Source organism: Apus apus, chromosome 1 (genome assembly GCF_020740795.1).
Source record: "Apus apus isolate bApuApu2 chromosome 1, bApuApu2.pri.cur, whole genome shotgun sequence".
NCBI lineage: Eukaryota > Metazoa > Chordata > Aves > Apodiformes > Apodidae > Apus > Apus apus.
Window position 1 is genome coordinate 3,892,951 of NC_067282.1, and position 26,771 is coordinate 3,919,721.

Sequence of the window (26,771 nt, forward strand, 5' to 3'; positions counted from 1 at the left end):
AAACCTGCAGAAAACCTTCTTCTCCACATATGACTGTCTTCAAACCTCACTCCTTGGTACACCTCCCTGAGACAGCACATGATACATCAGCCTGTCTGCACACCAGCTGGCTGTACTGATTTGATGCTAAAAAGAGTGTATCGATTGATTCTCAGTCAAAGCCTCAGCCAACATGTTTTGCAAGTGTTGGAGACAACGACCTGATCCTTTCAGGCCCTTCCTTGGGTTGACTTTGAAGGCAGTGCAGGGCAGGAGCTCAAAACACAGCTCTGGGAGCAACTCCATGGGTATGGTGCTGGATCTAGCCAGTCTCGGACCAAACCACACCCAGCTGCAGGTGGGAAAACTCTGACAAGGCAGATGAAGGCAAGCTCAGCACTAGGAAAGACCTGTCCTTAATTGTTTGGTTTAAACCTAAAACCACCAATTTTGCTCCTTTCCAGTGTTTTCTTCATGGTATCAACTTCTGTCATTGCAGAAAATGCATTACTCCTGTCTCATCTCCTTGAAAAGGTGCAGATTCAGACTTGGTAGGAGGATGCATGTTTCTCCCCCGTTGCACATCCGTAGTGGAGGCAGAACTTGCTGAAGGACACAAGACTGAAAAGATAGAATCATTGAACCATTTTGATTGGAAAAGACCTTGAAGATCATCAAGTCCAACCATTAACCCAGCCCTGCCAAGGCCACCACTAACCCATGTCCCTCAGCACCACATCTACTTTGAAATCCCTCCAGGCATGGGGACTCCACCACTGCCCTGGGCAGCCTGTTCCAGTGCCTGACAACTCTGCCAGTAAAGAAATTTTTCTAATATCCAATCTAAAACACCCCTGGGACAACTTGTTTTACTTTTGTCCTATTGCTTGTTACTTGGGAGAAGAGATTGACATGCACCTGGCTACAACCTCATTTCAGGGAGTTGTATAGAGCAATAAGGCCTCTCCTCAGCCTCCTTTTCTCCAGACAAAACAACCCCAAATCTTACAAGGTTTAACATCTGTGACCATCTCCCCTTCTACGTTTGATGCTGAGGCATCAGAAACATCTGATCACTTCTCCTGAATGCAAATCTCAGCTCTCCAAGAGTGGGTTCAGGTGATGGGGTGGGAGAACCCTCTCTTTGGTCATGTGCCAAATCTTTTGGGCCACCTCCTGGGAGAAGGACTCCCATAAGAAGCCCCACAAGCCAAGCTAAACTGCTGGCCCTCCTCTGCACGGATGGCAGCCCGGCAGGTTTTTATCAGGGCACTTTCTCATTCCCTGTCTTTGGCTGTGCCTCACTGTTTTGGAGGCCTGTTGTGTAAAGCTTTCCCAGGCTCCTAATCACTCTCGTCACCCTTCTCCAAAGACACTGGTGTCAGGGGTCCACCCACACACACATTGCTGCAGGATAAAGTCCTGATCGCTGGCAGGAAAACTCCCTGCTCCCTGTCCTGCTTCACTCCCCGCACGCATAGGGCTCAGAGAGGGATCCATGTGGTCAAGGCTGGCTTCAAACCTCAACCCCCAATTTCCAGCCTCCTATGTGGACCAGCCTAGGTAATTTCTCAGCATCTCCTTCCCCTTGGCACAGCCAGGACTCCATACATTCCCTGCCATTCCCCACATCCCATCTCTTCTGCCTTCTTTTTTGTTTTGCTTTATTTTATTTAGTCTCTTCCTTCAAAGGCTTTAAACTTGCCCCAGTCACAGACTGCTCCTTGTCTGCATGGCTGCCACTATGGATAATATAAGACTGGGTTGGAGGTGGCAGGAGGGCTCTGCTCCCCTCTCCCCTGCCACCCTGTGTCCTGACCCCCAAAAGAATGAGTCCTTCTGTTCCCCATGGTCCTACAGGAAACTCCAGTCTGACACTGGGCAGAGGGCAAGGGAGGCAGGGAAGGAGAGAGGGGGGAAGAACACAAGCTTCAAGCCATGGTTTCTTCTTAGGTCAAAGCAAACCAGGTTTTTCTGGGAGCTTCCTATCTGGAGGGAGTTGTTTAGGAACAACACAGAGATCCAGAATCAAAGGAACTGTGTGTGGGGTTGATGGCACGGAAGCAGAGAAGCTATTTTCTGCTGTCAGCAAGCCAGAAGGGGCATTTATTGTGCTCGCCCCTTTCTGTGCTGGAGGACTCTCAAGCACAGCACCCATGTGAAAGCAGCGTGAGTCAGAAGGAGATCTGGAGGTGCCATGGTGGCCTCTATGGGGTTGCTGAGTGGGACTTTGGAACTAAGGAGTACCAAAACCCTGAGCTGAATTACACAGCCAGTCTTTCCTTTTCCACCGGGCACTGTTTCAAGCCAAAAGCACCCAGGGAGCAGTCAAACCCCACATATTTCCCCTTACAAATAAACAACAAAAACCCATAGGATGCTTAAACAAGTACATGGATGAAGATCTGCAGAGCAGTTGGTAGCAATGACTAAGAACCCCATTTAGCACGATGACTGACATTACAATGAGATAAAAAAAAAAAGCAGACACACACAAGTGTCTCCCAGTTCAAGAGCAGCACACAGTGCCAGACCTACCATGGACATGTGACAGAGCTCTTTGCAGGCTGAAAATGTAGAAAACACCTCAGAGTCACCAGAAAGGGGAAAGGAAGGTTTAGTAATCAGTTTTGGAAATGAGACATAATCCCCGTTTGGGTATTACGTGAAGTGGCTACAGAGTTTGTTTAGCAAGTCAACTTTGGCAGCCACACACAAGTCCACGGGGATGTTCAGAAGGTCAGTGAGGAGGAACCTGAATGGGCAAGACAGCAGCTGTGAGCACCAGCAAAACTTAATCCACAAAATTCAAAAGACCACAAATCTTTGACTCAAAATGCTATTTCCATCTTACCATATGGATGCGGCAGCTGGAACTCCACCAAAGAAATGTCTAAATGCCTTCCAAAGCAAATGCCTTTGGAAAATACCAGGTTTAAATGGAATAAGATGCATAACAACTACTGTGATGTTATTAGGACAGAATCTTATATCCAGAAGACACAATGGAAATATTTTGGATGTGTCCAAAATGTGTTGGGAAGCGAAAAAAATAAATAAATTATAATAATAACAAAACAACAATCAAAAGATCTTTCTGTCAATAGATTGCAGGAAAAAGAAAGGCTGAAGATACAGGATTTAAAAATGCAGAGGCCACGTGAAGAAGAGTCCAGAGTAGGCAGAGATGGAAAAGCTTTCCAAGCAACTGAAAGGAAGAATAAATTTGAATGCTTAATGAAGAAACGTCTACAAGCTGTTCTCAACTGGTCCTGCCTCAAAGCTTGACTTTAAATAAAAAGTCCAATTTCTGGCCCAAGACTGAACCTCCCATCCTCAACAGGCATCCTTCTGGGGTGAGAATAGTCACATCTGGACAGAAAAGTTCATTTATAGGTATTAGTGTAATGCAGACACCCAGATTGATGCAAGATTTCCCAGATCCTAACTTTCTCCAGGAAACCTGCGCAAGAGCTCAGGAAAAACAACAACAAAAAGGAACCAAATATGAAAAGTCAAGTCCAGAGATGAAATCACCCCCTCCCCCCTCCTTGCCCCCAGGTTGCTGGCATCAAATTATTCCAGATTCATTGGAGAAACAGGCACTGCTGGCCATCTTACACAGCAAGAAACATGCTTCCAGCACTCATATTTTCCTTCCATTCTCTAAAGGCACAGCTTGCAAACTAAAGATGACTATGAGCATTTTTTTCTTTTTTTTGGACTGAGGCTGATATTTATTTATTATTTTTAGGTGTTTTTTTGGTTGGTTGGTTTTTTTGTGGGTTTTTTTGAATTTGAACACAGCAGATGTTTAAATTGCTGTATGACTAGATAGGACTGATGACACGCAGGGCTGCGCGGTGCAGGTTTGCACGCTGACCTTGAGGAATTCCTCTTTGTAGTTTGTGAAACCAGGTCTTTGCAGGCACAACTTAGGTGCAAGCCTGGTTGCCTGCAGGCATGCACATGGCTTGGATTGCTTCTTGAGGTTTCAGGTCTGTTCTTTGCGATTCCACAGGCTGAGTATTTGCCTTTTCTGTTGCTAATCTTGAATAAGAAAGAAAAGAGATGCTCTTCTAGGGCTGCACCTCTACAGCCTCTGGTGTTTGCTGCCAATTTGCTGCTCTTTTAACCTGTGATAACCACAAAGCTGGTTTCACTTGGCAGTGAGGCTTTCAGGAGTTGATCCAATTTCTGCAGATTTAGACTGAAAAAGCCTAAGGAGAAGCAAACACACCCATCCCTCTGCAAGAGACAGACCTGGACCACTTTGCATCAGCATTTCCTGACTGGTAATTCTGAAAGCTTTTCCCTAAAAGCATCCAGCCAGGGTGGGAGATTAGCACAGTGGTGTGCAAAGGTGTAAACAAGTAATTTCTAAACAAAATGATTTGCCTCTCAGCTGGGATGAGAGACTAGAAAAGGTAAATGAAAACCCAACTCAGCCTTTCCCTGCTCCGCTCCTAGTGAGCCTGTAGTCCTGTGTGCTGAGGAAGGACCAGAGATAAGGCACAGAGATCATCTGATGTGCAAACAAGAATGGGGATTTTTCTTTCTCAAGCTCTTTTTATTATTTGAACAGAATTACAGGAGCCATTGCTAGGCTGTGGAGACACCAAATGGAACTTGGGAGGGTAGGTTTGCTCCTGGCCTATGCAACTGCACTGCCCAACACAAGTTACTGTAGGTGCTGCTCAGTGGCAGAGGCTCAGGATGCTCCAGGAGACCTTCTGGATGCTCAGTAGCTTTGGGAGCCTCTCCAGAGCCAGGTGCCCCAGCTGCTGGCACGGGCCAGACTCTCAACAGCCCTGATGGCAGAGTCAGGCTTCCCGCTCGCAGCTCCGGGTGAGGAAATCACACAGCTTGTATTTACATGTCACCTCTCAGCCAAAGAACATCTAGGTGTGCCCCAATTAAGATTCCATAAATTTACCCAGCCAAAGGACGGTGTGGGATAATAAGCATTTGCATATTGTTGATCTGGGGCTTAACCTCTTTTTGCCCAGATCCTTGGCAGGATGGGTCTATCCCACGGAGAAGAGCTGAGAGGTAAGGGAGAGGCCACGCAGAACAGCAGCTGCTCAGAAACCTCTTTCAGCTCTACTGGTGCTCTGTGTGCACCCCCAAGTAAACCAAAGTCTCTCTTCCTCACTTCTCCCACCTCCTGAGATAAGGATAAACACACTTTGTCAGCACTGCTAGGTGCTGTAAGATCCACCTAAGCATTGCAATAGGGAAGAGAGACTTTAAAGACTTGAAAAGGCTACTGAAGGGAAGGACAGTTTCAATTCCTCAAAATTTCAAAATATTTGGGATCAACTCACCTTGGAGAGCCCCCAGACCTGCCAGGCACCTTCCCCATCTAAATCCCTGCTGGGACAACTGTACACTTCTGTGGACCAGTTGCAATCCCCTTCTGTAGCTTCACACATCCCCAGCAGCCTGGGAGCAGCTTGGAAACCCCTGGCTCAGGCAGAAGCAATGAAGCCAAGTTGAGTTCCCAGCTGTGGGAATGACCCTGAACACAAGTGCAGCCAAACCACTGACTTGGTCCATGCCTCAGTTTCCCCATTTGACCAGACCCTTCAGGCAGATGTGGTCTCACCAAACACCCAGCACATCGAGCCCCAACCCCAGCCATCTCAGCTGTTACTGCAATCCAAATAAATAATATTTGCTCTGCCTTTGAGTCACTACTATAAATGATGTGCCTCTGTCTGGTAAACACCATGACATCACCCCTTTGCATCTGATTCTTGCTAAAAGAAAAAGGGGGGAAAAAGAAGGGTTTCAGTATCACTACTGCTGTCATCCAAAGGGAAATGAAGCCAGCTTCCTCTTACACTTTCCTTAAGTATTGTTTGGCTTTCTTAAGTTCAACCTGTGCTTTGTAACCATCAGTCTTTTAAATCCACTGTGGACTTTGCCAGGACCATCAGCCAGCTCTGAAGTCAGGACAGACAGCTGAAGATTCACTCAAGCTGCCTTAGAAAAGCCAAAGCACCAGGAAAATCCATGGGTTTCACTCCTCACATAACATGTGGACTCCTGACCTCAAAGTCACGTCCACCTTGGCCAATGCAATGCCTCAGGATGACATGTTGGTTAGCCCTAACCAAAACAGGTTGAGTTTCAGCAGCTGAAGAGCTGCCCTAGCACCACAGTTCTCCAAGGATGCTTCTGTTGGTAGAAAATACAATATGGATCATCCATTTGCACAGTGAACTTGACTAAAAGCAGCTATTTTGCTTCCTGTATTGGTGGCTCCACATTGCACTATAACAAAGAGGTATCAGAAATGTTGTGCTGGAGGCACCTCCGGAGGTCTCTAGTCAAACCTTGCATTTGAGGTGGGACTAGTCCAGGTCAGCTGGGATTTCCCCTAGCAGAGTCCTGAAAACCTCCAAAGACTGAGACCCTGCAGCTCTGTGGGAATCTGTTTCTCTACAACACGACCCTTCTACTGGAGGAGCTTCCCCAGGACCCAACCTGAACCTCCACAGCTGGTTTGTTGAGGGGGTTGTTGCCCCTTATTTCGTCACCTGCTACAACCGAGAAGATCTTGTCTCCATCCTCCCCTCCCCATAACCATCCCTCAAGTAGCTGCAAGTTATTAGCTCAAGAGTATCATGATGACAATATACCACCTCCTGACCGTCCGCAGAAGATGACACTATGGGCAAAGGAAATCACTCCCCACACCCAAACAAAAGGACCCTGAGAGAAGGTTGCAGGGAAGAGGTCATGTATTTTGACTCATCAGTGATGATGCAGCAGAGAAACAAGTTAGGGAGTGTGACCTTTGTGCAGCATTGCACAAGAGAGGTGGTGCTGCAGGAGAGCTGGTGGGCACTGCCCCTGCAAGTGAAATGCACCCCCTGACCTGCAAAACCTTCTCTGGTGGAGCAAGTGTTCATCCCTCCTCTGAATCATGGAGCAGATGACAACAGCTAAAACCTCTTTTTCAATCTTTTTGAATCAAGGCTGGAGTTTACATGGGAGGAGCAGGGTGCAGCATGGCAGCTTGACAGCTGGAATAAAATGCAAAGTCATGGAGTTCAGTGCTGTCAAAACTTTCTACAAAGAACTTGTCTGCACTGGGTCAGAGGACTTCCCTGAGTCCCAACAGTGGATCTGGGTGACACAATTTCTGCCCTAAAGCCTCTTTGCTATCCCTCCTGAGTTCAGGCTCAAAATCCACAAATTCACCTAAGTCAGCACTGGAAGGGACTTTTGGAGAATTTGTCAAATTTATTCCACAGGATCAGCTCTCCTGAAGCACTGTTTGGCCAACCTGCTCTTCAGAACTTCCACTGATGGAGACTTGGAGCCCACCCTAAACTCTCTGTTCCACTGCTCCACTCCTCTGGCAATCAGAGCTTGGGAAGTTTTTTCCTAACCCTTGTTTCCCTCGCTGCAGCTTGAGCTCAGCAATTCTTGGCCTCCCACCACTGGCCATGGAGAACAGTTTGCTCCCTACCCTTTTGCAGCTACCTTTGACGTACTCGAGGACCGTTATTTCCCCTCTAAGCTCTCTCATCCCTAGACTAAACAACAATTTTGCTTAATACCCTTTTTTAGATATTTTTCTGCAGAATTAAAGGGATGCCCTTTCTTCTCCCTCTGCTCTAAAGTTTCATCCTGATTAGCACTGTGCCAAACTTCAGCTGGTACCTCCACCATTTGACCAGCCTAAGACTGCTCTGCTCTGGTGGTCCTACTTCACCCCACATCCCCATCCTCATTTAATGAGGACATCCTTGCTATGCACCTTTCAAGGGCCCAAAAAAGGCTTTTCATCCAGGAATTATCCCCACGAATAGGGCTGGGATCAGTAAAGCAGCCTGTTGCACCCCCTAAGTGTGTCCTGCTCATCCCATCAGGTCTTCCAATGACCTTGATTAAACTGCTTCAGCTTGATGTAAAAATGACGATGCACAAAGCCAAACTTTCCCCCAAGTAAACCCAGTATGGGGAGGGGGAGTGTAAAAAAAAAGCAGTAAAGGATTGTAAAACCAGTGCAAGATGAGAAGCTTTTGTTTTAGTGAGAAACAGAAGACACAAATCTCAGCCAGACAGAAAATACTCTGACTTCACGGTACATAAACGAACGGGCAAAGCACGCTGATTTAATGATCAGAAGCTAAGAGCTCCTCTACAACAACAGCAGTTATTTTTTACACTGCTCTTCTGCCAGAGGGCCCACCCCTGAAGCTCATCGTGCCTGGCAGCAGATAGGCACAAAACACCACTTGAAACCCACGTCTAGCTCGGGAGACAACAGACAGGCACGTCCAGTGAGAGAGCACCAGGAGACAGTGAGTCAGTACAACATGCGCCGGCCTCGGCTCATCGGTCACAAAACTGAAGCCAAGGGTTTTGTTTAGGGATTGGGTTGCTGCTTTTTTTCATTATTACTTATTTATTTTACATGGGTATTTTAAGGAGAAGACAGGAGGAGAATTACAAGGCAGCTCTGCGCTTTGTGGCTGTGCACAAGGAGACCCCTCCATGCAAGAAAGTCAGAAGGGGAGAACGTCTGGACAGACCTTTTAATAGGGCCTGTAGCAACAGGACAAGGGGGAATGGTTTTAAACGAAAAGAGGATTGATTCAGACTAGATACAAGAAATACATTTGTTATTAGGAGGGTGGTGAGACACTGGCCCAAGCTGTCCAGAGAGGTGGGAGATGCCCCATCCCTAGAAATATTCAAGGCCAGGTTGGAGAGGGCTCTGAGCGACCTGATCTAGTTGAAGATGTCCCTGCTTACTGCAGAGGGGTTGGAGTAGATGAGCTTTAAATGTTCCTTCCAACCCAAACCATTCTGTGATTCTGTGAAGTTATTCTCTGAAGGTTTGTCTGGAAAAAAATAATCAAGCAAGCAGACAACAGAGCTTGGGATTCGAAGCAGAACAGAGGTGGAAGGTGGCATTTTGGTTCCTCTGTTACTTTTGACCTTCAATTGTCTGGTTAGATTTTATTATCAATACCATAGTAGCATCTACAGGGCTCAGCTGAGATCACGGCCAAACTGCCGAGGGTCTACATGAACTCTTGTCCCCAGTTACGAGGCAGAAGAAAGGCACAATTTGTCTCAACCTTGAAGGAGTCATTGTTTGACTATCTGAATGTCCCCCAATGGAAGAAAAACTCCTGACCTCAGTATTTCCCAGAGCATTGTACAAAGATTTTCCTTAAAATATCCCACAATCTCACATAAGCAAAATATTGCTGTAAACGGAGAAAAATGCTGTGTGGATCAGGTGTGGAGAAGAAACCCCTCCCCCAACCCCTGAGGATGCAAGTTAGAAAGAATATTTAGGACCTTCCTCTCTTGCCAAAGATTTCCTTGAAAAGTAAAACTAAAACAAAACCAGTCTTGTAAAAGCACAGCATTTCAAGGTCAGCGTCAGCAACACACCCATGTGCAGACATACATCTGAAACGCACTTGTCAAAGAAAAAGTAAATCTATCATCTTCCCTGTGTCAATGCAGCCAGAGCAGGAACTTCAAACCTGATTAGCAGCATCCTGCAGCCCAAGATTCCTCCTTTGAGGTCTCAAAGCAGAACATAAACTGAAGGCACAAGGAAAGCAGCAAAGCCAGTGATTCAACGCCTTCCCTTTGAGTCTGCACAAAAGCCGGCGTAACGCCACGGTGGCTGAAAACTCCCCTTTTGTGCATGAAAACCCAAGTCCAGCCACGTGGGTTTGTGGCAGATGAAGGCAGGTTTTAATGGGCAAAAGCTATTAGCCTCTGCGTCTGCAACATCTCCCTGCTCTGAACCACTGGTGAAGAGATCATCAACACCCCTGAATGCACAGTGCAATTAAATAAATCAGAATCACAGACTGGTTTGGATTGGAAGGGACCTTAAAGATCATCTAGTTCCAACCCCCCTGCATGGGCAGGGACACCTCCCACCAGCCCAGGTTGCTCCAAGCCCCATCCAACCTGCCCTTCAACACTTCCAGGGCTGGGGCCACAGCTTCACTGGGCAACTTGTTCCAGTGTCTCACCACCTTCACAATGAAGAATTTCCTCCTGATGTCTAACCTTAATCTCCCATCTTCCAGCTTAAAGCCATTATTCCTTGTCCAATTGCTACATGCCCTTGTAAAAAGTCCCTCCCCAGCTTTCTTGTAGGCCACCTTCTAGGTACTGGATGGCAATTAATGGTAATAATTAATGATAAATATTAACATTGAATATTGCATTAACAACAACGCATTAAAAAGCAAGGGGATAGGGCACCACTGAGCGAAACACAGTCCAGGCTAAGACTGATGTTTTCAAATCCAGCCAGAGATGCAGGAAGCTGGTGCAACCGGCGTGACTGGAAGGGAAGTCCCACTGACCACAGCTCTGGGACCGCTCGGGCACAGAGCTCCCCTGGAGTGACATCTGCCGAGCATCGCTTCCTGCCCCGCGCAGCCTGCGTGGGACGGCCGGGCACATCCCCGCACAGGCCGCGTTTCCTCTCGGAGGAATGAGGATGTTTGGAAAACATAGGTGGCTTGCAAAGCCCTTCGGGATGTGCCTGGATGAAAAGCGCTCTTATGCACATCGATAATTAGCACCAACCGCCGGCCTGTCACGCCCTCACGCAGGGCATTTAGCAGATTTATTCAGCTCTGGCTGGAATGCCGGAGCACAAGCTGGATATTCAGGAGGCGATGTGAGTGCCCTTTCATGGGGCAGATGCTGGGGAGCTAATGATGTTTGATGAGTTAAGACCAGTGGTGACTCAGGATCAGCAATTAGTTGATTTCTGCGGGAGGAAGGTGCTTTGCTCCATTAAGCTAAAAGCATCCTCCACAGTTCAGCATGCACAAAGTCATCCTGTCCATCTCCCACAATGCCTGCCTGAATACATTAGGGGGGGTTGAGATTTCTCTTGTAAACACCCGGTTCTACCTTTGTCTCAGCACAACTTGGGAGACAGGGAGTGAAAGAAGCAGATGCCTTTGCAGCTCCATCCCACAGCCAACCTGATGCTCCCTCGAAAGGGATCAGGCACACAAGGAAAGGACTGACCAGAGCGACAGGGCACGCAGACCAACACGAAGAGACGTGGGGCTGCACTTGTTTTGGACAAGGCTAATAACACCAGACCAGAAATCAGATACCCCTCTGGCCCTGCCCTAACCTGTGATCTGGGACCACAAGCATCCACCTCCAAGGTAGGCAGTGATGCTTCCATCAATAACAGGCACTGGGGGGGCACCAGCTGCACTTGTTCTGCCTGCCATTCCCCAAAATCCATGCAGGCAAACATCACGGGATCAAAGCACAGCCTGGCTGGTGCCCCCCACACCCTGCCCCTGGAAGGGAGACCATCCGGCTCTCTCCCTGAGGCTGCACCCCAGCCAGCTGAAACCTGCCAGAGGTTGGTCACTGGAGTCATGGAACAGGACCCCAGCTTCATCCCTGGGAGCGATATGCCGAGTCATAGGATGGCAGCTCAACATAGCAGCGTTTCTGAGCTCTAAGCTCACGGCAGGAGGCGAGACTGTCAGGCGGAGGGTGCAAAGAACAGTTATTTCTTTCAAGGAGTGGGGAATGGGACGGAGCTGGTATTTGGACCCTCTTTTTACAACTTCTTTGAAGTGTTTGATCGCCGCCGCCCGTGACACAAAAGGCTATCGAAGCGCTGCTGGTGCTATCTTCAAAGGGCTTGAACGTTAAATGATTAATAGGAACCGTGCGAGGGGAGGGGGGGAAGCAACCGTTGCGGGGGGCTGGGGGGGGAAGGGGGGCAGATCCAAGAGGTATTATCACCTTTACTCTTTGGGACAAAGGTACTCCCAACCTCCCCTAAAGAAACACGACTTCAAAGGAGGGGGTGTGACAGTGGCAGGTCCCGGGTGAGCCCGGCAAGCGTTGCCCCGGACCCGGGTGCCCCGTCGAGCCGTGGCCATCACCCCGCGGCTACCGCAGGGGGACGAGCGTCGATGGGGTGGTGGTGGTGGGGGGGGGGTTTGGTTGTAAGGGTGGGTCGGAGATCCTCCCACCCCACCTCCCCGAGCAGCGGGCAGCCAGGACCACCCCCCCCACGGGCGGGCACGGGGCACCCCGGGCATAGGGCACCCCCCGCCCTGCCCAGGCTCCGCGGCGCCGGGCGAGGCGGCGGCAGGTGCAGCGGGGACGGGCGGCGGCTGCCGGAGGGAAAAGGGAAGAAGGTGAGCCCGGTTCCCTCAGAGCCGAGGGTATAGAGATGAGATGGAGGTGGGTCGAGACTTACGTATCTCCTTAACTTCTTCTCCGGCGGTGACTTTCGGAGCCAGCCCGAGCAAACCACCTCCCCGCCGCTCATCGCGGCAGCCGGGCGCTGCCTCCCGGCGCTCAGCGCCGGCAGCGCCGGCCCATGGAGGGCGGTGGGTGGATGAGTGGGTGGGTGGGTGGGTGTGTAGATAGATGGATGGATGCAGAGGGGTTGGGGTTAGGGAGGTGGGGGGGGGGGGCGATGAGCGCCTCCCCCCGCCGCTGCCGCTCGGCTGCGAGCGGGGAAGCAGGAAACTGGCTCCTTCCCCGGCTCACCACGCCTCCCGCCCGGCCCGGCGCCCCGCCAGCCTGCTTTAAAGATACAAACCCCGCGGGGAAAAGGGGCTGCCCGGCCCCCGGCTGCTTCCCCGCCAGCCGGGAGGGGTTATCTCTCACTCTTTCCCCTCCCGCACCTATAGAGAAACTTTATACATACCGCAGCAGGTGATCTCCTGCAGGGCTGCCTTGATCAAAAAGTACCCCTCACTTCCAAACCCCTCCATTGGAAGGTTTAACCCCACCAGCCCCCCCAGGATCTTTCTTCTCTGTTGATGGAAAAGGTCCTCCTCACCCCAGAAAGGGGAGGCTGGCTGTCATCTGGCTGTGCTCGGGGGCTTGTGCCTGGATGAAGGTGCCATAGTAAAACAAAGAGGTTGAGCAAGGAACAGCCAAACACCAGAGGTAGCAAAAAGCCCTCCTGGAAGAAAAAAAAAAAAAAAAAAAAAAAGAAATAATGATTGGAATCGATAAAAGCTTCATATTTTATTATTGATTTTTAAATAATGGAGCTGCGCCCACTGAAAAGGGATTTGACTGCCACTGGAGTCTCATGTAGACAAGCTGGGTTTCGTGTTGCAGGGTATTATTATCCCTGGCTGAGATTAACTATCATCTTCCAGATCTTCTACACTGTACATTTATAAGACTGATCCCAGCTGAGGCAGGGATAAAACTTCCCTTTACAGCCCTGAGAGGAAGATTATGCTCTAACCCTCCTTTTGTCGCATCCTTAAAAGCAAAAAACTGGGCATGGCACCCATAAAAGTCAAGCCCACGACACTCTCACGCTGCCACTCATTAGGAAAATACAACTCGTGGTTGTTTGCTGGGGATGGATTTCTAAGACCTGTCTCTGTACAGCAGCTCTGCCCCAAACCTGCTCGGGCAGATTCAGGCATCCCTGCCTCAACTTCCCTGCCTGTCCAACCTCCGTGGGCAGGGACGGTGCCTGCTGACGTGCTTGTGCTGTAGCTGGTGCAATAACAACTCCACGCTGGCTGGATGCTCTGCATGTCAAACAACAACAATCTTTTATATAATGCTGCTCGCCCGGGGAGCTTGCATCACCTTAGAGCAGTAATTACAACTCACAGTGCCTCTGGGAGGTAGGCATGACACCTCTTTTCAAGATGGGCACAGCACAGTTAAGCCATATGTTGTTTATCATCTTTGTGAATACATAAAGGAGGGGAATAACCCCTTAAAGAACAAGTATGTCATTTGTCAAATAAGCATTTTTTTCTTTTTCTGCCAGTGAAAAACAAAGGCTAAAAAAGATGTTTTTTCTACCTTTTCACTGCCCAAAGGCAGTGACCAAGCCTTTGCTTGGTCCTATTCAAGCACTGGGCAGTCTCTGAGCAGATGATGGCTATGGTCAGATCAGCTCGCCCATCTCTGCCAGTGTGGTGTTGTGTGATGGAGCCCAGAGCAGGGGAGGACAGAGGCCAGTTCTGTGCTGGCACCAGCCAGCATTGCCTCACTCTGCACTGGAGCTGTATCAATTTACACTGCATGGGAGCAGAGTCTCCCCCGCAGCCTCTCCTAGGCTAGAGGCACTTTACACATTCACAGGGAAAACTGCATCCTGGTGACCTGCGCTTGAGTGATCTTCCCAAAACCCAGAGCAATTTCAGGGAAGCTGGTGGCTTACTGGGAATTTATAAAGACCTAACTGAGAGCAGTCAATCATGATTAATACACAAGTATCATGGAAAGCCACTCCACAGAGTATGTTCATGATTCACAGGTTAGGAATTCGCTCATCCTGACATCAATGCAAAGTGGTATCAGTCTGAAAACCAGTTGCAGAGAACCCCATCCACATTTTTATGTTAACAACTTTCACCACGCACATTTGAAACGCTTCACTTGGGCGACGGTTGCTTAAAGAAATGCTCCATAATTATCATCGTGTGAATTGGAATGAATTATTCGACATATTCTGTGACAGCCTTTGGTTTACTACCCTGCTCCCTTGCTTTGCTGTCCTTTCTCTCCACTCACCCCCTATTCTGGATCACATTTACTGACGTGGTAACATCACAGGATATATCTGAATGGTGTTCAAAACATGAAGGACCACAGTAAATTATTATTTTTTTCACACCTTTGGCAATGCCTGTTGCAAAAGCCTGACACGTGTATCTCAGATTGCTGGATTTTTGGCTGGGAAATGCATTGCACTTTCTGTATTCTTAAGTACGTTGCCATTTCAAATGTGAAATGTAAGCTCTGCAGAGAAAAACTCTTGAAACAAAGACGCTCCATGTGAACATGCCTCCCTCATTCCACCATGGCTGTGCTCAGAGTGGGAACAGCGAGTTAATTCTGGCATCGAGCTGCCAGATTACATATGACCCAATGCATGTAATGTTACAATGCTTCACAATGCTGACCTCACTTTAAGCATTTGGCCAGGATGACAAATATTAACCCCAGTGCCTCTAGGAGTCCAAGACGTTGTATGTCACAATGCAGCCCTGACTTGGCAGCGCTTGCACGTTCGTAACAGTTTTACCAACTTCAAGCTGTTCTTCCAACTGGCAGCAGAGGATGAACTCAGGCTGGCCCCAGCTGACTGAGGACATCTCTGGAGTCTGAGCTAACAGCCAGCAGCCTTGGAGGAAAACTGTGAAAACCACATCCCCGTGTTGGAAAAATGCAATGAGGGAGTTAGACGAAGCCATCGAGAATCCGTCTCTGTCAGGAGAAGCAACTGAAGAGGGAACAGCAGAATTAGCAGGCATAGCAAGGGAGAAATTAAGAGATGCCATGGAAGAAATCATATTCTTTGCTCAAGGGTAAGGCAGAAAGAAAAACACTTTTCCAAGAAAAATCCCATGTGTTGTGTGTTTCATGTGCTGGACTGCACGAAAAAGTTACATCTTCTCCTGTAGAAACCTCTGGGGTTTTCAATCATAACCTTCAGTGTGCTTCCCTGTTCTTGGCTGAAACTGAAATCTATGAAAAATCACAGCTTCTAAGAAACAAACCACAATGCCCACTGCTTCTCCCGCCTGCTCCAAATTTATTTAAATGAGCTGTGCCATCTACTGGCAGATGGGAAAGCTACAGGCAGAGCAAGTCCCCTCCTCGCTCCCGGTCGCTGGTGTAAGCAGTAGGGATGGATGGAGATACAGGGCATTTCCTAGGGATTAGGGACCAGCTGGCTGAAATTCTTTGGGCCACTTAGCTCAGCCAGGCATTAATCCCTTGGAAATGCCCTATACTGAGGTTAATATAAACCGAAATATGCTGTGGAGGGGAAAAGGCTTTAAAAATCTGCTGTGCTGCTTGGTGCTACATGCCTGCTTTTCAATTCTGAGCGGATGCTCAATCTCATGAGATTCAGCTCCACAACAATACGCCCTGACTTTATCTTCATGAAACAGTTCCTGCAGCAGAGCTAGATGGAAGCAGTGGGTTTTATTTCATCAAGAATTTTCAAGGTGAAAAAAATAAATAAATAATCTCTTTCAAGAACTCGAGTCCTTTCAAGACTGTGTCTCAGAGCACAGCAAGCCCCCCAGAACAACTGCAATCGAAGCCAAACCACAGGGTGGTTCTTTTCCTGCACATGATAGACAGCAGCTCCAGCAGCACTGACTGTTTTCCATGAGTAAGGGGAATAGCAGCACAGGATGCTTTGATCAGATAATGAGACAGTTTGAAGCATCTTCACTACAGTGCTCTGGCAAAGGCGGGGGCATCAGAGCTCTGATGCCTTAAAAGAAACTCAAAAAAGAGAGAAAGGAAGAGGTGACTCGTGGGTCAGCAATGTTGAAGGTGCACATGCACCCTTGAACTTGATGGTCCAGTCGGTAGCGATGGCAATGGGAAAACAATTAATTAACAATTAAACCTGCTTTGTTCCCTCTCTGTTGGAGATCCTGGCAAAAACCAGCACATCCCATCAAGAATGGATGCAGCCAGAGGACACTTCCAGTTGCACTTGAAGGTAATTAAACTGATTTTCCTATTTGGGAACTACAGTCTAAGCTAAAGCCTAGTCCTGCTTCCCTCAGTAAAGTGGACAGTTTGAAATAGTATTGCCTGGGGTGGAGCTGGTACAGAAAGCTACTATAGTATTTCTCAGCTTTGGGCCCAGATAGAGCTTCTTCATGCCTAGTTGTTCCTTCTAGGATAGATCCTCATGAAACTCTCCTGCCTGGATCCAGATACATTTTTGGCAGCTATGATTATCCCCCTTTTTTTTCCCCCCCTCCACTTATGCTCTTTCCATTATGGAAGAGAAAGAAACTGGGAGCTTTCCTATTTTTTTGCTCACCTTCTCAAAACAGAAAACCACTGTAGCATTGCTTGGTGGAAAGAGCACCCAGGCAGTGATCCAGACACGGACACTATTCTGATTTAAGCATAAAGGCCACTTCATCCTTGTTGTTTTTCCGGATGAGACCAGAAGCTCTGGATGGAAAGGACTCCCTCTATGGACACTATTTGGCACAATGGGGCTTTGACCGCAGCTGAGCCCAGGGCAAGCAACCATAAAACAAATGATAATAAAACAAGCAGGGAGAAATCTTGGCCTGTTTACCCGACCCTGGTACACTCTCACATCCTTAGGCATTACTTCAAGAGCAGATGGTGCTCTGTGGTAGAGCAAACGAGCAATTATCCTCCTGACACCCCACAAGGCCTCCCTGCAGGCGATCGCAAGAAGTTACTTCACCCCAAGCTAAGAGCTGTTGTCTGGCTTTTCAGCATAATTGGATGTAATCAAGTTTAATTTGGTTGGTGCAGTAACTCTGAGGACTTTTATAACTGGATTACTGTCGGCTCAACGATCATGTGCCATTATATTTGCTGGTCAAAACAGAAGCCAGAATAAAACCAGATGCTTTCCCCCTACTCCTTCCAATAACACCCCTTCAGGATATGAGCTTGCACTGTACAGTCAGTATAATGAATAAAAAATGCTATTAGAAGAAGGAAGTCATTGCTGTTATGTTACGTTTGTTTACAATTGTGGACCATGCACAGCTTAGAGCTAAAGCTACTGGAGCACAGACCTATGATGCACATGAGCTTTGAGACACATAAATCTTATGATCCTTATGCTACAAGTAGGGAAGCTGACACCATGAGCAGGAGTGACTGGCTGATGGGGAAGGAGTCCCTCAGGGCCCATTTTCAACTGTACATCACCAGCTAAGAATAAGGAATATACAAAGTGCTGTGTTTATGGCAGACTTATAGCTCTACTTCAGGTAATTTAGAGAGAGGCACCTGGTCAATGTAACAAAGCCATCAGCATACTGACCTTGTTTTCAGACCCCCCAGGATTAAGTCACTGAAGCAGCCTGGGAAAACCTGATCCCATCATATCACAGGTCAAATTTTGCAAATTCAAGAGCCTGTGATCTTTTCTAATGCTCCCAAAAAGCTCAGAGTTAAGACACACATTGATATCCTCCTGACAGATGCTGAGGCCAGGCAAACAGAGAATGAAATACAGCACATTTTAAACAGTGAATAGATTTAATAATAATAAATAATAAATAATATAGCAATAAGAAAGTAATCACTGGCACAGCACACGGAGGTGATATGCTCTTGTAGTTTCAAAGCATTTTAGGCCATTTGGAGGCATAGGAAGCATACTACATTCCTGCTTAAAATGCCTACTGCATTTCAGACAGACATCTCCTAAAAGTCAGCTCAATTTTGAGTGCCAGATCGACTGTAAAAAGACCAGAGAGTGAAGAGACTTCCCTAAGATCAGAAGCAAAGAATGTTCTCCAGCTCCCAGTCCCAAATACTACAGAGCAGCCCCCTCACAGCTAATGCTGTTAGGCCATGGATGCAGGTACATGCATCTCTGGTTTGGGCCAGATGGCTATTTTGAGTTTCTAATGATCTAGGAAATGCACACTTCATAATGATCTATCTCAGAGGGTTTAGCACAAACTTGCTTCCTTTTTCCACACCAGCACAGTTACAGATGGTACCAAATCCCAAGCAGGGACTGGAGTAACATGGTGCTAGATACACCCTGTTTGAGCACGTACTCTAAGGAGACAGAGAAGTAATCCTGCCTGACAGGTCATCCATCAAGTTTGTTACCAAATAGGCTCATGAAATTTGTTAAATACTTGAACCCTATAGCTCCTAAGTCACCATAAGTGCCCATAATTTATTAATGCTGTTAATAATAATGAAATTTGAAAGACTGTTTGAAGCCATCATATAAACCAGGCCCTCAAATTTGATTTGCTTGGGTAGTTGGGTGTTGTGGGTGGCAAAGTTCAGATGTGAGGGTGAAATGGAAAGCACCACCCATGGATGTTTGCAGAGAGGCACCTCAAGCACACCCTTCCCAGAACTTCAGCTGCTGTGCAGAGCCCCTTCTCAGCAGCTATGACGCTGTGTACATGCTGTTGGGCAAGCCTGAACACACATGGTGGTTTATTTATACTAAACAACTGCAGAAGTTACTTCAAGTACTTCATGGAGATGCCATCATGGGACTCTGATCTGTCAGAATGAGGCCCTCTTGGTTACAATGAAGCCAGAATCCCGGAATCTCTGCAGTAGGTGGGTGGTTGAAGTCGGATCTCCTGGAGCTGCAAACTGGCAGCTGGCTGAGAACTGATTTTCTGTAACTTCATGCATGTTCTCAGGGTGGGCAGGGAAACCTGAAATTCTAACCCTGATTCTAACTCTGGCTTTGCTTCCCTCCATAGCATCTGAGAATTCCCTTCATCTCTCCCTGGCTTTTCTGCACTCACCTGGAGCATCACAGCTGTGTGAACAGCCCTGGCAGCACCGACACAGAGAGGTCAGGAAGCCATGAAGTTGTCTAGGGTGGGTGTCTAGCTGTCTCCTGCTTGGATGGGCAGCAGGTGGCCATGCATTCATCAAAAGAGGAGCAGCAAAGCTGAGGGACACACAGAAAACAGGAGACCTGTGCCTCAGAAAAATATGGATCACTAGCCTGCACAAGGCTTAAATCATAGCACCGAGCATTTAGAGCCCAGGATCTTCAAAGGGCCACAAAACCAGCACTGAATTAATGCTGAAATATCACTCTGGAGGTAAAGACACCATATAAATATTATTGCAAAGTTGTTATGTCCAGGAAATTTAATTATTTTTCCCCGTTGCTGGAAGTCTAGCAACTTTTGGAAGTCATGGCAGACCATTCAGAATAGCCCAATACAGAAATTTCTGTGTTTGCATGATTTATCAAGGCCACCTCCCAGACCACACTAAGATTTTTTCTGAGCCATTTGTTTATTCTTTTGCCAGCAACCCAAATGATTGGTGACTTCTGGAAATTTAGACCTCCATTTTTACAGCACAGACATATATCAGTACATTACCCTGACAGTAAGATGTACAACTATTGGTGAAGAGCAAAAAGCAAGATCCAGCTCTGCAAAGAAAATAAAAAACGTACTCTCTTGGCTGCCTCAAATTATTCAGAAAAAAATCAATTGTAAGAGTAATAAAAATAAACAGGAGGATTGCTATCTCTGAAAGGCCTTGGGACATCCAGGGATAGATAAAAATCACTGAAGCACAGTCTAGGATCTTAGAAATGCCAAAAATGCGTTTGAAACCAGATCAGCTGCAAACACCCAAAGGTTAAACACAGGGAAGTCTCAAGGGGGGAGAAACTGAGCAAGGATTCTCTTGATTTGGGTAGGTTCCCTGGTTCTACCACACATCTTCTATAACCTTGGGCAAGCAGCTTAATTGCCTTGTGCCTCAATTTCCCACAGTAAAATAGTGTCAGCAATAAGAGCAACAAGGATTCTGAAGTAATTTCGTCCACATTTCAGCCATAGTCGAGCCTACAATTTCCGATGGAGCTGTGATTGTCTTTTGAATGACCACCCAGTCTTGCCCCTCTCCTGCTCTTTATGTGAGAGCTCTCCCTTTACAGCTTCTTTGCTGAACAACTTGTGCAGCAGACACCGCGACACAGCTGTAGGACAGATAATAATACATTTCACAGCAGCAATAAAACAACGGGAGCCATAATTTCTTTGAACTCTGGGTCAAACTTGTTGTTAGCCAAGTCTGGAAGAACTCGTATAGTAAATCACATACGTCTCTTTACCAGCAGGATCATAAAATAAAACTTTACAATCCTTCCGAAGGTCACAGCTCTGCAACAAACAGTAAGATGAAATAATAAATTCACCCCTGAGACCACCATTTTTGTGGCTTTAGCAGCTTTGGTTAGATCTGAGGAAATTAGAACTTTGACAGTCTTTATGCAAAGTCTTTCTTACTTCTCCTTTGGACCCATCTTTCAAATGTCTCTGTGCTTAAGGCAGAGACTAAAACAACAGTAACAATGACTGTTACTGGTTTCAATAGCAGCAAAGCCACATTTATCTCTATACACACATTTAATGGAAACAATGACCAAAGTGTTTCTTGGCAAATTATTCCCCTTCTCCCTCTGAAAAAAACCATATCTATAAGCTATTTCCAAAACAATCAATATTAGTCGAGCAAGCAAAACTGTGCATTACACTTCCCATAAAAGTCTTGGCATTGCCTCAAATAAGTGACACTTTATAAATTACAACCACTACCAAATAAACTGGAGAGAGGGCTGCTGAGCTGGACACCTTGCTGCTTTTCCCCCAGGTCTGGGAGTCTGAATGCAGGTAACTCAGCTAAAATCCCTGCACTGCTCTGCTGCCTTTTCAACATCTGGCTCAGCAATGTATCTTTTAATTTACACTGGTACAGAAGCCAGGACTAGAGTCCAAGACCTAGACACTGCCATGGTACTGCAACATGAATCCTAAGGGGGAGAACCACAATCTCTCCTACTAGCTTCAGACCACGCAGTTGCTCTCCTGTGGATTTAAAGCCAAGAAGACTGAGATGTACTGTTAGTTCTGTGGGTATTATTTTTTTCATTAAAACAAGGATACTTCGGGATACTTTGATCCTGCATATAAAAATCTTAAGTAAAGGGATTATGATATTCTTGAAGTGAAAACAAAGGTTTCCCTCTAAACGCTCTTCTGAGAGGCTGGCATTTGGTTATGCAAAGTTTATGGTGTTGCTCTTTTATTCCCAGCAGCTTTGCTCTCCTATCACTCTGTCCTAACGTTGCGAAGCCCCAGACACAGTGATCAATGACACTGATTCTTTCCTCTGAAGCTCAAAGTGAGGACAAAAACCTAAAAGAGGCATTTCTAGCTGCTGAGGAACTGAAACTTCAAGAAATACTTACCAAAAGGATGCTAGCTGAGAGTGTGCTGGTCACCTGGGCTTGAGCAGACCACTTTCTGCACTGAAACACCCCAATGGAAGCTGCTGCTCTGCACGTTCAGGTGAAGAGATGATTTCCTCTGTGCAAAGAGTAGCAGCTTTTTATTTGAAGACCTGTCGTGAGGTTTTATCTGGCTTCAGCTGCAACCAGGGCACAAACCCTAAGCAAAGATGTAGCACTGTAAACTGCTTAAATCTAAGAAATTCTCTGTGCTTGCCCAAGAGGAACGACCTCCCCTGTCCTTCAGATTAACTTCCGCTTCATTCTGGGAGAGGAGATTTGAAGGAAATACATGACATTCCTCATGGAAATCCCAGGGAAAACATGTTGCATTCCTTGGCAATGCCAGCTGATGTGATATATACGTAGCATGAGGTGAACAATGCCAGCCTGGAGGGAAAGAGCAGCTCTCACCCTTGCTGGGTACCCATAAATCAAGCCTCTCATAAGAACGTCAATCTCAGTATTAACCCTAATTAGTATCATCACGCACACGGGCCTCAGCTTCTACCTTCTCCTATCTCCTCCTGATAGGAAAAATAAAGCACGTTGAAGGCTTTTTCCAAGACTGGACAACCCTTTCTTCTTCCTTGTGATCCTGAACTTTCATCTGGTTAGTTCTGTTGGGAACAACCCTGCCCTCCTGCTTATTCTGCCAGATTACGGAGGGTAGTTTTTTGGATAAACTTTTAGACCCAAGGACAATGCCCCCTTAGCTCAACCCTGCCCATCACATCTTCAACTCACTGGGCACCTTTGACTGAAATAGGAATACATGGAGAATACTGGGGAAACGATTCCTCTTGGATGTGTTGTTGGAAACACAACAATTACTCATGCTGCATCCTTGCTACATCTTCTTTAAAAATCTGCCTTTCTGCAATAGCTGCAACCAGAAAAACAAACAAACAAACAAACAAACATCAAACCAAAACAGAATGACCCCAAAGAAAAAAAACCCCACCCCTAAAATCCAGTTTGTATACCTACCTATCAAATGAAAGGTTCAACCTTTGCCATCTGTCCTGTACCAGGATTAGTGTGGCCAGAAGGGAGGCGATCATGCCTCTGTACTCAGCACTGGTGAGGTCACACCTTGAGTCCTGCGGTCAGTTCTGGGCCCCTCACTACAAGAAAGACATGGAGGGGCTGGAGTGTGTCCAGAGGAGAGCAACCAAACTGGTGAAGGGGCTGGAGAACAAGTCGTATGAGGAGCAGCTGAGGGAACTGGGATTGATTAGTTTGGAGAAAAAGAGCCTGAGGGAGACCTCATCACCCTCTACAACTACCTGAAAGGGGGCTGTAGGGAGGTGGGTGTTGGCCTCTTCTTCCCAAGTACATAACAACAGGACTAGAGGAAATGGCCTGAAGTTATGGAAGGGAAGGTTCAGATTGAGTATTAGGAAGAATGTCCATCCTGAAAGAGTGGTCAGGCACTGGAGCAGGTAGTAAAATACCTTGGGGGTATTTTAAAACCAAGTAGATAAGGCACTTCATGACATGCTCTAGTGGGCAATTTTTAAATTTTTTTTTTGGGGGGGATAGGCAGGGGGGATTGACAGTTGGACCTGGTGATCTCAGAGGTCTTTTCCAACCATGACAATTCTGTGATTCTGTGTAAGAATCTCTTATCAAGGCAGAGAATGAAGGGCAGATCATACCAGTCCCTGGTTCTTTCAAGGTGTCAACTCATATAAGGCCCTGACAACCACTCTGCAAGCCTGTTTGGAACAGTCCTGCTCTCCTTCCCTGGAACCTGTGACTCATGCCACATCATCCCATGACTTTTCAGCACCTTCTATTATCTTATTCTCTACACCTTGTTTTTCACCTGTCACTGTCCAGCCCCACCCTGCCCATCAGATTTGGCATCTCAAAGGGTGATCAACAACCTCCTGCTGACAACAACCTGTGGTTCTAAAAGCAACACAACCAGCCCAGAGCTGCTGCAGGGATGGGCACAGAGTGGACAGGAGATGGTTCTGCCATCCACCCACTCTGTTTTCATCAGATGGGCTTCCACTTCTAGCACTCTCATTTACAGCAGTTACGACAGGACCAGTAACTAAGGTTCTCAATAAGGACACCTGCTCATTGCAAGTTGTTTAGGAACATGGTGTGGAAGTGGCTGTTTGGCAGGTGTACTCTTCCCACATCCTTCTTTTGAGAGAAGTAATTCCAAAAAGGGCAGCAATAACATTTAAGACAATGCATTAATAGGAGAGACAGTCCAAATGCAAGAAGATACTAGGGTGTTTGATGTAGAACTTCTCAGAGGTTTCAAAAAGCAGGCAGGTGCTTGAACTGTTTCGTGGAACCAGACTTACCAACTCAGGCTGTACTGGGAAATGCAAACCAGCAAATGCTCAGTTAACACCTGCCTGATCAAGCGCATCAGGGAGGTATGAAAAAACCCTCTTGATACGCAGGAGGTGTCTCAGTGCATGCAGCAAACACACCAAAACAATGACCTTGTGGTGATGTGGTTTGCATGATCATAACACATAAACACCTCAGTCGTGGATCAAACTGAAACATGGCAGGTGCCATATGACATAAATATGTATTTTTAGATAGTGCAGGTGCAGAATCAGCCCTGCCAGAGCAGTGACTGCCTTATCACCAGTGCAGTGCTGTTTGATTACTACTCTTCCCTTTCATCTACTTGGAAAAGAAGTCTTGAGGGCTGTTCTGCAGCCACTTCACGTTGTATGTGGCAATTTACACAGAGTTCATTAGAGTTCATTAGCAATAAGGCTGAAACTTTGCTTTTTCTCTTTATATATACATACACACACACACACATATATATATATGTATCTTGTTTATACCGCAGCCGGCTGGGGTTCCAGAGCAGTAAGCACTATGCAAATGACCATTTGGAAGGGAAGAAGGATGCTGAAAACCCTCAGTTCAAGTGCCACAAAAACCACGGGCTTCCCATTGCCTCAGGCAAGTCACTTAATCTTTCCATAATCCTGTCTTTAAAACAGAAATTAATATTTCTTTACCTGGCAGGGAAGCCAAGAGCATAAACCCATTAAAGACTGCAAGGAGTTCAGATCCTAGAGTGATAAGCAATTACTTAATACATATGCAATTCTTGGGAGCATATGCTTTTTGTTTCAAAATAAAGACAGAGCTGCTTGGTCTGATGAGCACATCAGATATTTCCTCAATAACAAGAACAAAAAAGCAAAGCAACAACAAAAAGCCACCAGTAAACTGCAAGTTGGCCCTGGAGAGATGAATGAACTCTCATCTAACTGAACATTTCTTTTTGTTAGGAACATGTGCTCTCTTGGAGACAGAAAACAGATACCTCCTGCAGAAGTTGTGCAACTAATTTGGGTATTCAGAAAACGAAACATCTTCCAAAGACACTGAAGGAAACACTATGATGCTGAGCGCTACGGTTTTATAACAGAAGGAACCATACAGAGTTACAAAACAACCCAGTGTACATCTTTATTGATGATTCACACAATCAAACATCATTCATCTAATTCACTTCAGCAGTTCCAATATAAAATTTTCCTTGCTAGGTTTGGCTGATTTTCCAAGGTAAATACTACTTGCTTTTAACTCAGGGTGGGGAGAATCATGCTTTACAGAAGCCATTTCAAAGAGCAAGTGCATCACAGCCATGACAATACTTCACAGTTTTATAAGGCTCAACCTTCAAAGCACTGTTCAGGCATTTAATTAAAGCCCATTGAAGCCTCACAGCAGTCCCTGGCTCCTAGTCCAGTTTAGGTCACACCTCCATATTACCCCACTACACCTCCCAGCAATGCTTATTCAGTACTTCCATGGCTTGTACTAGTCTCATGAGGATCTTAACCCTTAAGTTAAGTGGGATTTATTTATACTCCTGAAGTGCACTGAAGATATGAACTGCTATCAAATTAACTGAGAGTGTGCTTCCATAATTTTGCCACAACATACATTATTTTCAATAAGCCCATATTAAATTTACTAAGAGTTCCACTGATATAAAAATGATCTCCATTTCCTGCTAAAACACATTTAGTCATATCCTAATATGTTATATACATACAGACACACCAGCAGTACTCTCCACGAGTCAACTGCTGAGCTACAGGAGACAGGAGTGAGAAAACCTGGGGAAAGGAATCACATCTTTGATATTGTCAACTCCCAGGATGTACTGCAGGTAGCGTTCAAATCCCATTCCAAAGCCTCCATGAGGAACTGAGCCGAATTTTCGGAGGTCCAGATACCTGTAATTTAAACAGACAGTTACATGTGCAGCACGGCTCTGCCTACGCAATTTGAGCCAGAATTTTTATCTAGGGTTTTGCTTTCCAACTTAATTACTTCTCTTTGACCCTAACCACTGTGGATTTCTGCCAACACGGCCAAGTTGGTCAGGGGTGTGAAGAGGTGTGGCTCCTGACAGCCTGAATTGTTTTAGCAGAAACCCCAAGTGCAAGTGCATTTAAACCAGCAGAGCTGTGCTCTGCCAATACACTACAGCCTGTTTTGTTTTGTAGCAAGAATTCATCTGGGTATGAAGAACAGTTTTAACACCATAGCTCTGCTCATATTGGGAGCATCTTTCTAAGCTTTAGTATCTAAAATACTCCTAGGAGAGGCATGAACCCAGGTTCCTACAGAAACACAAAACATTTCCATTGTCAGAGATGGAGCTGCCTGCCTGGGTTTGTTTACCTCTTGTCATGCCAGTGCTGAAATCTGGCCTAAAATATTTTCTTTCATTTTCTGTCTTCAATATCATAAGCAGTTTCTTTTCCAGTCATTTCTTCAGAAGGCTAAATAGGTCTTTCTGTCTGCTTCAGATTTATTTTTTTTTCTTGTAAGGTAATGATGATGATTTCTTGTTACTTTTCCCAGAATCACTCTTAAAAGATTGATTCATTTATTTCTGCAGTAAGTCAGCAAAAAAATCTTGGACATATCTTCTCCAAAAATGAGATCTGGAACAAGACATTTCACT

The 26,771-nt window shown here is 46.4% G+C and overlaps 2 protein-coding genes across 4 annotated transcripts in view; both read right to left on the minus strand.

Moving 5' to 3' along the window:
- GAB2 (GRB2 associated binding protein 2) overlaps positions 1-12,708 on the minus strand; it is a 102,444-nt gene extending 89,736 nt beyond the window's left edge. For 2 of the 3 annotated variants that reach the window (XR_007888377.1, XM_051608038.1), the window contains exon 1: positions 12,230-12,371. Coding sequence is in view for 1 of the 3 variants with exons in the window: in XM_051608038.1 (XP_051463998.1) it covers positions 12,230-12,301 (72 nt within the window). In the remaining 2 variants the exon portion in view is untranslated. Of the gene's footprint in view, positions 1-12,229; positions 12,372-12,685 lie in introns of those variants that run through there. The other variant, XM_051608039.1, reaches the window with a different exon arrangement.
- Positions 12,709-25,233: 12,525 nt separating this feature from the next.
- Positions 25,234-26,771, minus strand: part of NARS2 (asparaginyl-tRNA synthetase 2, mitochondrial) — a 54,058-nt gene continuing 52,520 nt past the window's right edge. The window contains exon 14 of the mRNA XM_051608041.1: positions 25,234-26,034. Coding sequence (XP_051464001.1) covers positions 25,890-26,034 — 145 coding nt within the window. The 3' untranslated portion in view covers positions 25,234-25,889. The remainder of the gene's footprint in view (positions 26,035-26,771) is intronic.